This window comes from Rosa chinensis, chromosome 4 (genome assembly GCF_002994745.2).
Source record: "Rosa chinensis cultivar Old Blush chromosome 4, RchiOBHm-V2, whole genome shotgun sequence".
In the NCBI taxonomy this organism is placed as follows: domain Eukaryota; kingdom Viridiplantae; phylum Streptophyta; class Magnoliopsida; order Rosales; family Rosaceae; genus Rosa; species Rosa chinensis.
Window position 1 is genome coordinate 43,518,755 of NC_037091.1, and position 12,426 is coordinate 43,531,180.

The following is a 12,426-nucleotide window of genomic DNA, read 5'->3' on the forward strand; positions in this document are numbered from 1 at the left end:
AAGTTTAGTTCGTGGTATGCTAGCACCACTCATTAGACAACCAATGCTCACTTATTCAAAAGCGAGCCTAAGAACTATGAAAACTAGCACATAGTAATTAGGCAAAGTCTAGAAAGAAAGTAACAAAATTAAATTTGCTCCTTGCCCTTAACAGTTGGGCTAGGAGGTTTGGAAAGATAAGGAAAACAAGTCTCTTGCGCATCCACAATCTTCTTGGATTTTGGGGTTTTTTATTTCTTGACCCCATAGGCCTTCCTCTTTTCTTCTTTGTCTTAGAGCTTGTTTTTTGCACATCTTTAGGGACCAGAATATTTCCAGGCGCTTCAATCATACCTAGAGACCTGGCAGAGAACTTAATTGTGAACATTGGCATTTTTTGCTTTTTTGCCTGAACATCAGGAAGAAGCAGCTTGAATAACTCTGGCAACAGAAACTTAAGCTTTTGGGGAGATTTAACAGGAGAGAGAGGTATAGCAGGCGCTTGTCCCCCCTCTGCTCTTTGTTACCCTCTACAACCGGTGCAGCTATGCCTTCATCTTCAGAAGCTTTCGGACCATTTGACTTGCTAGCCAGTTCAGATAATTCCTGCTCAAGCTCCATGCAGTCACTTGGAGCATGAAACACAGATTTTGGTGTGTCTGTGTCTGGAGCTTCAATAATTGCCAGTGCCAAAGGTTGATTTACTGCCTTCTCGCACTCTGTTGGCTTTAAAGCTCTGTCACACAGAATGATAGGTTTGCGTGCTTTACCTGCTTCCTTAGGTTGGAAGAGAGACCTGCAAATAGATGGGAGTATAGGTGTTTGCACACCCTGAAAATGAAAGGTTCCATCCATGAATTTGTTAGTGGCAAAACTTAGAGACGAACCAACAATTTCCTTCCTTCGTTCTCCAATCCCACGAATTAAACCCAGATTAGCATGAGCATGGCTACCAAGTAACGGACGATGATCTCCCTCATGATAGATTAAATTACAATTATCACACTTGCCCACCAGATTCTCAAAAAAAAAATAAGAAATTTCAACTTCAACCCTAGGAGCAACTTTTAGGGTTTTCTTGAGGAAGAAAGGTTTGGAGATGTCATGTGCAACATGAACCCTAATCTTGCCCTCATTTGCAAAAAGTTTATCATCCAATTCAAGGAACTTACCCACCACTGATGCTATATTCTTGATCATGTCAGGTTCCTCAAACAATGGTGGGATGTTGCTGATTCGCACCCAGGACAAGAGTAAGTTCAGATTAATTTCTTCAATGGGCGTGATCCCATCATATTCCTGAAGCACAATTGGCGCATGATTGAACCTCCATGGTCCACCCTTTAACACCTTGTTTCGATCCTTCCATAGGTCAAAAGCTAGGACGAAATGGTTTGGCGACCTTTCTTGAATCTTGAAATCCTTATCAAGGACCCAAACTCTTCTGAAAAAACGTTTCAAATCATTCAACAATGGCGGGTTTTTGACTAGCGGACGAGCCAACAAGTAGGATTGTCTGGGACGTCAGAGAGAGCCCTCAGAGGTTTGGGAGAAGTCAATCATGTCGCTGCTAGCAAGTGCTAGCGATGCAGCAAACGACGATGTGACATCGTTAATGGTGGGCATGTTGACTGGATGGAGAGTCGGAGAAGAAGCGACAGTAGTCGCTTGGTTTGCTACGTTTAACTGCTGTGCACAGAGCACGGCCTTAGGGTTTTTTTTTCTCGTGATAATAATTTATTCTTTAGGACTCATCTCAACTGTTAATTATTATTGTTAATTGTTATTAGATTTAATGTACAAGATTTAAGATATAATCCTAACTATAATTTAGGTGGCCATGCCATGAATCCGCCCCCTAGTTTCTTTCACACGCTATTTGCATTGTACTATAAATATGCTATCAAGTAATACAACAACATGCCTCACTGAGCTCATCCAGATTTGAAACTGGGAATAAATAGAATGTCTGTCCAACTTTCTTCAGCATCTAAAGCTCAAAGCCCAAATGCCACTGCTGATGTTAAGCGACGTTCATCTAACCTTGCGCCTAGCATTTGGGGCGACTATTTTCTATCATATGCTTCCATGGTAAGATACACAAGAACTTTTCTACTTACTAGCTAGCTTCATGAACACTAGCATCCTATTAGTGAATTATTATGAATATTGTTGTGAACTTTCACGGTGCAAATTTGATGTTCACACAACTTTTCTCTTCTTCGATATGCTTGTATGTGTAGGAAGTGGATATTTCTCTTGAGCAACAGGTTCAACAACTGAAGGAAGAAGTGAAAAGGATGCTTATGCATAATGTTAAAGACGATTCACAAAAACTAAGCTTGATTGATGACATTCAACTCTTGGGCGTGTCCTACCATTTCAACAATGAGATTTGTGAAATTTTGCAACAAATATTTGACAATGACCATGTTTCATATGATGATCTTCATCAAAATAATTCTGACCTTTATGCAGTTGCTCTTCGTTTCCGATTGCTTCGGCAACAAGGATACAATGCTTCATGTGGTATGACAATCATAATGATATTGTTTCATAAGTTATTCTACATTCATTTTCTTCATTGACCTAATCAATTAAATGGATGGTGAAACAGAAATGTACTTCAGCAACTTGAAAGACAATGATGGGAAATTCAAGGAATCACTTGCCTGTGATACAAAAGGACTACTAGGCTTGTATGAAGCCACGCATCTTCGGACACACGGTGATGACATACTTGACGAGGCACTAGCCTTCACCACAACTCATCTTGAGGCTGCAACACGCCGTGGTTTAAGCTCCCCACTTTTGAAACAAGTAACTCACGCCTTGTATCAGCCACTTTGGAAGGGCATGTCAAGGATAGAAGTGAGGCATTACTTATCTACCTACCAAGAAAACGATTCTCATGATGAAACTCTCCTGAATTTTGCACGGCTGGATTTCAACCTACTGCAGCAACTCTATCAAAAAGAACTATGTGAAATTACAAGGTTAGTTTAACCAACTGCACATTAAAACCACCCAGCACTGCATATTATTGCCTACACTGCATATACTTGATAATTTAAGAAAGTATATATATAGTGCTAATACTAACTGGGTTATGTATGTCGTTGGTAATCAGGTGGTGGAAGGATTTGGACTTCGTGAAGAACTCATCTTTTGCGAGAGATAGGTTGGTTGAGAGCTACGTTTGCGCTTTGGGAACCCTCTTTGAGCCAGAATATTACTTTGCTAGGAAGACATTAAGCAAAGTTATTTACATGGTAGCCGTGCTTGATGACATGTTTGATGTTTATGGCACACTTGAAGAGCTAGAGCTCTTTAATGAAGCTATTCAGAGGTTTGAATCACTTAATGAAGCTATTCATTCTATCTACATATATAGGATGTAAACCAAAATATTATTTGGGCGAACTTGCTTGTTCGCCTACCTTTGCAGTTAAAGAACTTTTTTGAATATTCATAATCTAAACCATTAATTAAAGATGGTTTCATCATTAATTATTTTTACATTATTTTGTAATATATTGTGTATTAATGTTGTATATCTAGAATGGCACATACAATATGAAGTTATTTGTTACCTAAAAATTAAAGATGAAATTATTTTTAGATGATTGCATACAACATGCTAGTATTTCGGTTGAAACGTACGACAGACATACCAACTTCCTTTATATAATTATCAGGTGGCACATCTCTGCCATGGATCAATTGCCTGAAGACTATATGAAATTCGTTTATAAGGCACTGTTGGATGTCTACACTGAAATTGAAGAAAAGCTTGCAAGCGAGGGAAACTTGTATGGCATTCACCATGCAAGAGAATCGGTGAGCCCTCATATTGAAACTTACACTAACATATGCATATGAATGTTAATAATCAAAACAATTCGTCTTTTAATTTTTATTTTTCTTTGACAATTAATCGTACAAAATGTCAGCCATATTAAAAACACTTTGTCGACAATCCAAAATAATAAAATATTACATATCAATTATCATCTATTATTGAAATTGATAAGAAGTTTGTCTCAGATGAAAATCCATGTCGATGGTTACATGAAAGAAGCTAGATGGTTTTACTCGAAATACACCCCAACTTTTGATGAATATTTGCCGCTAGCAAATGTTACATCCTTGTATTCGCTGTCAATAGCATCCGTTGTTGGAATGGGACGTGCTGCTACAAAAGACTCCTTGGATTGGTTATTCACTGATCCTGGGATCGTAAACGCTGCATCATTAATTGGCAGACTCTTAAACGACATTATGTCGCATCAGGTAGCATATATTTCCGTAATTAATTTTCTTTTTGGCCAAAAAGTTTACAACAATGTTCACACGGTCACTAGATGTTCAAGGATTTTGTGGTCACTCGACACTAGATCTAATATTAAGGATTGAGATTAAAAGAAGAAAAATGATTTGTGGCCTCAATGAAGTGTAAGATTTGTTGCCTCAATGAGGCCTAAGATTTGTGGTCTCAATTCTAGGTGTTATGCCATGTCACCTGCACACATCACCTATTTGCCAAATCATGTCATATAATTCTTGAGTAAAAAAACTATTTTATCATTCCAAAATCAAATAACTCTAAATTATTTTTGTTTTCATCTAAAAATAAAATATATTATTTTGTTTTTTTTTCTTTTTTTGTTATATATATATATATATATTTGTCCAAAACAAGTGTTTGTACACACACACACATGTTTGTTTACATATATATATATATATATATATATAATTCGTCAAAAAAAATTATATAAAATATGTGTTTGTGTGTGTGTGTATATATATATAATTCTTCACAAAAAATATATATATATATATATGTGTATATATATAATTCGTACAAAAAAATATATATATATATATATATTCGATGTAGAATTAATATGGTATATATATATATATATTAATTTCATAATTCTAAATCACAAAAGTCATAATTATATATATATATATATATATTAATGTCATAACTTGTTAGTGCAAGGTAACTAATATTTCATTAATTTTATTAAATTCATGGGAAAATGATCATTTACCCGATTTTAGGCTAAAAATTGCCCACTTGCTCCACCAACTGTTTTTTAACCCCATTTACCCAAAACACTCTAAGGGATTATTTCCCCTTTACCCAATTAATTCTTTTTTCTTTTTTTTGAGACTTTTTTGCCCTCTCCTTCTTTCTCACTTAGAGAGAGAAGTCACCTTCCACCTTACTGTGCTCAGGTGACCAGTGGCCGGCGCGGTCTCCGGCGACCGGCGACAGGATTCCGGGAACCGGTAACCGAAATCCGGCGACCGATGACTGGAATCCGGAATCCGGCTATTATTGCCCCCAGTAATCATATTACTGCCCCCCAGTAATCATATTATTGCCTCTCAAAAATCATATTATTGCCGTCCAGTGAATTGTATGAACTCCCAAAACCAAAATGAATATACTACAGGAACAATTGATCAATTTATAATCATATTATTGGCTCCCAATAATCATATTATTGCCCCCAATACAAAGTCCAATGTCTCTACTGCCTCCCAATAGACCACCAAAAATGCACCATTTTGTATGATTCACATATAATTTGGCTTTAATACACAGAAAACAACAGGTAACTTATCAATACACCACACTATAGTGATCCCTGTCCCTCATTTCAAAGTCTACTGGAGGCCAATAATGTGTCTACTGGGGGCCAATAATGGGTTATTATTATCTTCCAAATAACCATTTCCAAGTGCCTGATCAAGTAGATAAATCTCTTATGTTAAGAGAAACCTCGATCTGGTGGCCTACCCACGGGGCTTGGAGCCACCAACACATCAACACCAATCCCAGAGTAGCCGGTCAAAACAATCCATGCCATCAAAAATCATATCATTGCTGCCCAATAGACCCCAATAAAAGCCAATTACACTATCTTCATTATTAAATTGGTTTCCAACTCTCTCTCCTCTATCAGACCTGAAAAAAAAAAAAAAAAATCCTTCCTCGCCTGCAACAGCTTGCATCCCAGGCTCATCCCAGCCCACTACCTTCCCAGACTTGCCGCCTGTGGGCACAGCAACATCCCACCCCCTTCCACCCACCGCTGCTGCAATAGCCCAGTCAGCGCACGGTGCGAGAGAAAGAGCAGATCGGGAGAGAGAAAAGAAGGTCATGAAACTGGCCGTGGATTTCGCCGCAGACGGTGACCGGACACTTGACAATCTGCACATTCCACTCCTGGGCGAGGATCGTCCTCACTTGCTCACACAGCGTCTTCACCTCCGCCTCCGTCAGAGGCTTGCACTGCATCAGGTGGTCGATCTGACGGTCCAGATCGGCTTTCGGCGGCATCGTGGTGGAGATTTTAGCTCTCGATTGGTGGTGCGGTGAGAGTTGGACTCGCCGGAAATGGAGTGGAGTGGAGGTTCTAGGTTGACTTGTGTTGGGGAGGTGGGAGGAGACGAGGGGAGATGAGAGGCTGAGGGGAGAGAGAGAGAGAGAGAGAGAGAGAGAGAGAGAGAGAGAGAGAGAGAGAGAGAGAGAGAGAGAGAGAGAGAGAGAGAGAGAGAGAGAGAGAGAGAGAGAGAGAGAGAGAGAGAGTCTGGGAGGTGAGAGGCTGAGGGGAGTCGAGTGAGAGAGAGAATGAGAGGAATGAGGGCAATTTTGTCAAATACTGTTAGATTGGGTAAATGGGGTTAAAAAACTCTTACTGGAGTAAGTGGGCAATTTTTAATCTAAAATTGAGTAAGTGGTCACGGCCCCTAAATTCATTTATTAAAAGATAAATATTACTTCAATTTACATGATCTCATGGGTTATAATTACAATATTAATATCGAAAATATATAAATTTTTTGGATGAATTATATATATAACTTTTTTTTTGAATGAGCGCTTTTCTTTTTTTAAAGACTTCAGTTATTGTGAGGAAGCGCTCTTCTATTAAATATAGTATAGATAATACTTGTCAAAGATATAACATAGCACAACTTGGCATCAGCATAACTATTCTACATTAGGTTTAAAGACTTGTGTATTTCTTTAAATATTTTTTGTTTAAACTTTTTTCTTTTTAAGATACTATATTCTTTAAATATAGTATAGATAACATAACATTTATACTTTTATAAAAAAGATATTATACTTCTCTCTTCGCCCCTTGATAATTTTTCTTTTTATTTTTTTGTTTTTCATAATTTTTCTTTTGTAAGTGATATCTATTTGTGCTCCAATTTTCATATATGTAATTGCTACATATATATATTATGAGTTTATAACTCCAATTAAAATATAAGAAAATTTTCTTTGAAAACCAATTGAAAAGAAGTTTATTAATAATCTTGCCTTACCTGAGAAAAATTTATGGATCTGCCACTGCCTACAAGGGATCTGCCACTTCTATCCTTGACATGCCCTTCCAAAGTGGCTGATACAAGGTGTGAGTTACTTGTTTCAAAAGTGGGGAGCTTAAACCACGGCGTGTTGCAGCCTCAAGATGAGTTGTGGTGAAGGCTAGGCCTTCCTACTTGGCTCCATCATGTTGGTGCTTTTGCTGGCCTTGCTCATGTTTGGGCTTGGGCCTTTAGGGCTGGGCTCAAATATGGGTTGCCAGATTAAGTTTTGTTTATCTATGGTATCAAGCTTGTGTGAGACTGAAAATCTTCTATGAGTCTTCTAAGACGTTTCTAGTTTCTTGTTTGTACCGCAATTGCGCGCCTGACAGGGGAAATCTAGTTGAGTAATTTCTTTTCTTTAGAGGGCGAGGTTTTTTCTTTCTTGTATAGGCTTCCTTAAAAGCTAGCGTCCCTTAGGACCTAATAGTTTGCACATTACTTAGATAGGTTATCCTATATTTACCGGGTTTCTTATGTAAGTGTGTTGGTAGACTATAACTTTATGTTATTGATCTACTGTTATCAATTTATTTTATTTTATTTTTAAAAGGATCAATGTTTCACACCCATCCCTCTTCATTTTTCCATGAGTGTTTCACATAACAAAAGTACAGTGAGTGTGGTTTGCAAAAAAAACATGTCAAATTTATCCCCTTTACTGAAATGATTATATTAACAATTATATGTAGTGTTTGTGTGTGTCTTTCTCTCTGTCTCTCTATATCTATAGAGCTCTTTTTTATCTTCGTTTCTATGTGCGTAGTTCGAACAACAGAGAGGGCATTCTGCTTCAGCTGTGGAATTATATATGAAAGAACATGGTGCTACAGAAGAAGAAGCCATAGCAGAACTAACTAATCAAGTGAATGATGCATGGAAGGTCATAAACAAAGCTTGCCTCCACCCTACCCGAATCCCATTGCCGGTTCTAATGCGACCTCTCAACCTTGCACGTTTGATGGAAGTTCTTTACAAGAATGTAGATTCCTTTACGAAGCCTGGAGTTGAGTTCAATGGTTTTGTGACTTCTCTGCTTATCGAACCCGTGCCTACTGCCTAAGCTTAACCATCATTTGGACTTTGTTATGTATCTTGTAAAATTATGCACGTCCTAATTCGTTTAGGGAAAAATAAGGAGTGTTTCTTATTAGTACTTTCTGATTATGGGTATGCTTTTGAAATGTCTTAATAAAGTACCTTTTGGTTGTGTGTTTGTTATTAATGAATATGTGACTGAATATGTGTACCTACATCATATATATATATATATATATATATATATATTGCATTACAAATTCTTTACATCATTTTCTTTAAATTAATATAAACTTCACCTTCTCTACTTGGGTCTATTTGTTCGGGCTGGTTTAACCATATTTTGTTTTGTTTATGAGAAAACGAAAATGTTTTTTTATTTTTTTTATTTTTTTTTATCAAAAGAGGTTGATTACATACATTTCTATTCATGTAATTGTATCTAAACACTAGACATAAGTTAATCTTCAAGTCAATTATTATGTAATTAATTCATTTTTATTTATTTGTAGGAAATAAGCGGAATTGCGGAAATCGAATAAAATTGTCTAAAAGTGGAGCAAATTGGAGTTTTTGACAAATGAACGAAATAAGCGATGACAAATTAGTCAACCACCATACATCTCATTGAATAAGTAAAGTCTGACTATCCATTTTTGTGTGCGTGGAAAAATGCCTTGAGACCGAAGAATTTGGAGAAGCAAAAGAAAAGAGAAGAAAAGAAAATATATATATATATATTTATATAGATATATATATTTAAATATAATTTAATAGGCAGCAGCTTAATTAGACCTTAATTAAGCTTGGATCACTACAAGAATTTACCCTTTTAGTCACAAAATTATAGGTGACAAACCTTAAATTTGTGACCTATTTTAAGAATGGGTCACAAAATTTCTAATTTCATCACCCATACTTTCGTCCTTCAGTCCAACAATGTTCCCCAATTATTGTGACGGAGGGCCTAAAGTTTGTGTCGAAAACTTTCGATACTAATTTGAGTTTTTTTTTTTTTTTTTTGAGACCAGTCCCATCCTCCTAGAAGCCAAAATGCGGGAAAGAAAAAGAACCAAAACCTTTTTGCATAAAACTTTTGGGCCTAAGAGGGAAATTTACCGCCATTCGGACCAGCGAAAACGCTGCGTTTCAATATAAAAAGAGTAAATTGTCTTGAAATCTCCGTGTATTATCTGCTCGCTTATGAAAGGAGAAAAAAGAAGAAAGTAAATTGGAACCCAGAAAGCGTGAGATTGATCTCAGTCATAAACCTTTTCACCCTCCATCTCCATTACTTTCAACTCATAATCTCAAATTCCAGGTTAGTAACTTTCAACCCATAAACTCTAAATCTCAATTTCTCTCCTATGTGTGAACTATATGTGAAATTTTCCTTATATTTGTTAATGGGTCTTCAATTTTTCGTTAATGGCATTGAGAAATCAATCTTGTTCCCTCTTGGTAAGCTAGCCTTCAAAAAGTTTCTGGAATTAAACTATTTGTAGATCTTTGTTGTTGTTGTTGTGAGGTTGTTGTTATTGGTATTTGAGAAGTTCGACTTTCTATATACTCTATTGCTGAATGGGGGCTTTTCTCGACTTGTAATTTTGCTTCTTTGCTTGGGTTGAACACAGAGAGAGAGAGAGAGAGAGAGAGAGAGGTGGATCTCTTCATCAGGAGAATGGTCTGAGACAGAGGAAGAACAAGGGGCCGGGAAGAGGAGGACGAAGATGTATATGGGTAATATCTGGGTAATTGTTTTTCAATTCGTGTTTTTTTTTTACCAGTTTTTCCTAACCGATGATTAAAGGGTTGGTATTTGTGGATTTGTATGTGGTTTAATTCACAATTTCTTTCAGGTATTCGGATACTCTAGAATGGTGCTTTAATCGATTTTCCAAGCTTGCAACTTTGTGCTTTAGCACCATTTTGGCTTCTCATTAGTCACAGACACTTTGCAACTGGATTGTGCTTTGCAAAAAACAGAAGGAGACGAACAAGATTCCAGAAGCTTAAGGGCTTCATCCATCTCAGGTATTTAGATTTAGGGCACACCATGAATTTTAATTCAATCCCAATTTAAAACCCAATAGCTCATTTGATTTGGGACTGCAAAATCCGAGTCAAGCTTACATTTTTACTGATTAAGAAATTTGGATCATATTTAATTTTTTATTGTTTAATGGAAATTGCGGGAAGAATTGTTAGAAATGCTTATATGATTGCTCAATAGCTAAAGTATTGTAATTTAGGGCTCAATTTTACTTTCTCAAATTTCAAAATTTTGGTGCTTTAGTTTTTGTAATTGTTTGATCGAGTGATTACTAGTGCTATCTGTAACCAAAATTGGTTACATTTGAATGCAATTTGGAATTTGATGTGGCTTCTATTTGTCTTTGAAATAGGTTCCCCAGTTCTTGGTGTGGGTTTCACTGGTTCTTTGTTTACCTCGCGTCCAAAGCTCGGCCACCACAGGTACTTATTTGTTATCTTGTGTATGGTAGCTCTTCTTTTTGTTTACACATGTATATGGTTGGTCAGAGTGAGGGTAAGTCTTTCCTTGTTGTTTCATGGAAGTTACTGAGCATGGATTATTATAGCATGAGTGAGGGGATCCCCTTGTTAGTGTTCACTTTCTGTGCTTTTAGCGTTCTTACGATGGCAATGTATTTAGAACTTAGTCTATAATCTATTTGATAAAATGCAGAGTAATTATTATTTGAAAGCATCAAGGTAATAACTAATAACAGTAAAAGCCAAACATGGGAGTGTGTCTACCTTTCATGATATAATCAAAGGCTGGAAACTGCATTTCAATGTATGTTATGTCTGATCAAATCCATTTGGTCAATGTCATTGTTTATATGTTTTTTTTTTTTTGTTACAATTGTTTATATGTTTTTGTTTACTGGTTTTCAATATATGTTCAACACAATGTGCCTTTCATAGAAGTCTATGTTTATAAAAAGTAAGTGTGCTCTATTTCTATCCACATAAATCAAGCAATTAATAAGTGTTAGGTGTTAACGGTGAAGAGATATAGGCCTTTTAAGCAATTAATTGTAAAAGTCTCCTTTCCATTTAGAACATTATATACTTTCAAGTGACAATTAGCACAAGTTATGTACTGTGGTGGCATTTTAGCATTAAGAGAGGCAACTTGTTAGTGATATGTGTAGTCTCTATTCTTTACTTGGACTGTAATAGATATATTGATCTTGTTGTTGTATGCTCAAGCTGTCAAAAGTCAAAATTACAATTTTCTTTTGTTTTCCCTTTTTTTTGGTCTGATATCTTTTTGAGTTTAATTATGCATAGCTTTGTTAACAGACATGATTGTCTTGTAGGGTTAAATATGATATCTGGAATGCTCTTTTAGCTCTTCTTCCTCATCAGGTACGTTCTTGATCTATTGATTCATTCATTTGAGTGTACACTTTGGTTGGAGTGTTAGAACTGAGTGGAGATATAATTTAGATTTTAACTTATAATTATGTGGCACTTTCTAGTATTGCGCACAAGTAGTTGATTTTATTGTGAAGTTCTAAGTAGTTCATAATATATGCAGCTTATATTATGCATGTGAGTGTAGTTGCAGTTAGTTTTTATTGAATCATTATCTATCAACAATATGCAGTAAATCTATTTCTCCCGTTTTCATTGCAGTTCTTGAATCATTCCGTGTGGCTTTCCATTAGCTAGAAGGGGAAGTTACCAATTGTAAAATTTAGAAGGATCTGCATCAACATAGAGGCAATAATGGTGGTGTTTGGATCAATGAAGAAGCAGAGAAGACAGGGGTAAGAGTTATATGTTATAGTTTTTGTATTGAAACACTAACATCATAGATTAAATATCTAATAAATTTTTCATTATATGTAGAAAAATCTGATTGTAGAGTTGATCAAAACCAAGCAACAGATGGCTGATTCTGAGGGTACCCCACTTGAAGATGTTATAGTGCCTATCCCAATGCAATTAGATATCTTGGCTAAAGAGCTCGGGACT

The 12,426-nt window shown here is 36.3% G+C and overlaps 1 protein-coding gene and 1 long non-coding RNA gene across 2 annotated transcripts; both read left to right on the top strand.

Moving 5' to 3' along the window:
* Window positions 1–1,924: 1,924 nt before the first annotated feature.
* Window positions 1,925–8,496, top strand: LOC112199362 ((-)-germacrene D synthase). The gene is made up of 7 exons (XM_024340391.2): window positions 1,925–2,070; window positions 2,223–2,508; window positions 2,597–2,975; window positions 3,110–3,328; window positions 3,678–3,819; window positions 4,027–4,272; window positions 8,147–8,496. The coding sequence occupies exons 1-7, from the start codon at window positions 1,945–1,947 to the stop codon at window positions 8,441–8,443; spliced, it is 1,695 nt and encodes a 564-aa protein (XP_024196159.1). The 5' UTR covers window positions 1,925–1,944; the 3' UTR covers window positions 8,444–8,496.
* A 1,558-nt stretch (window positions 8,497–10,054) lies between these two features.
* On the top strand, window positions 10,055–10,884 carry LOC121052565. The gene is made up of 3 exons (XR_005809481.1): window positions 10,055–10,169; window positions 10,278–10,452; window positions 10,824–10,884. It is a non-coding gene; the product is annotated as an uncharacterized LOC121052565 (long non-coding RNA).
* Window positions 10,885–12,426: the final 1,542 nt, after the last annotated feature.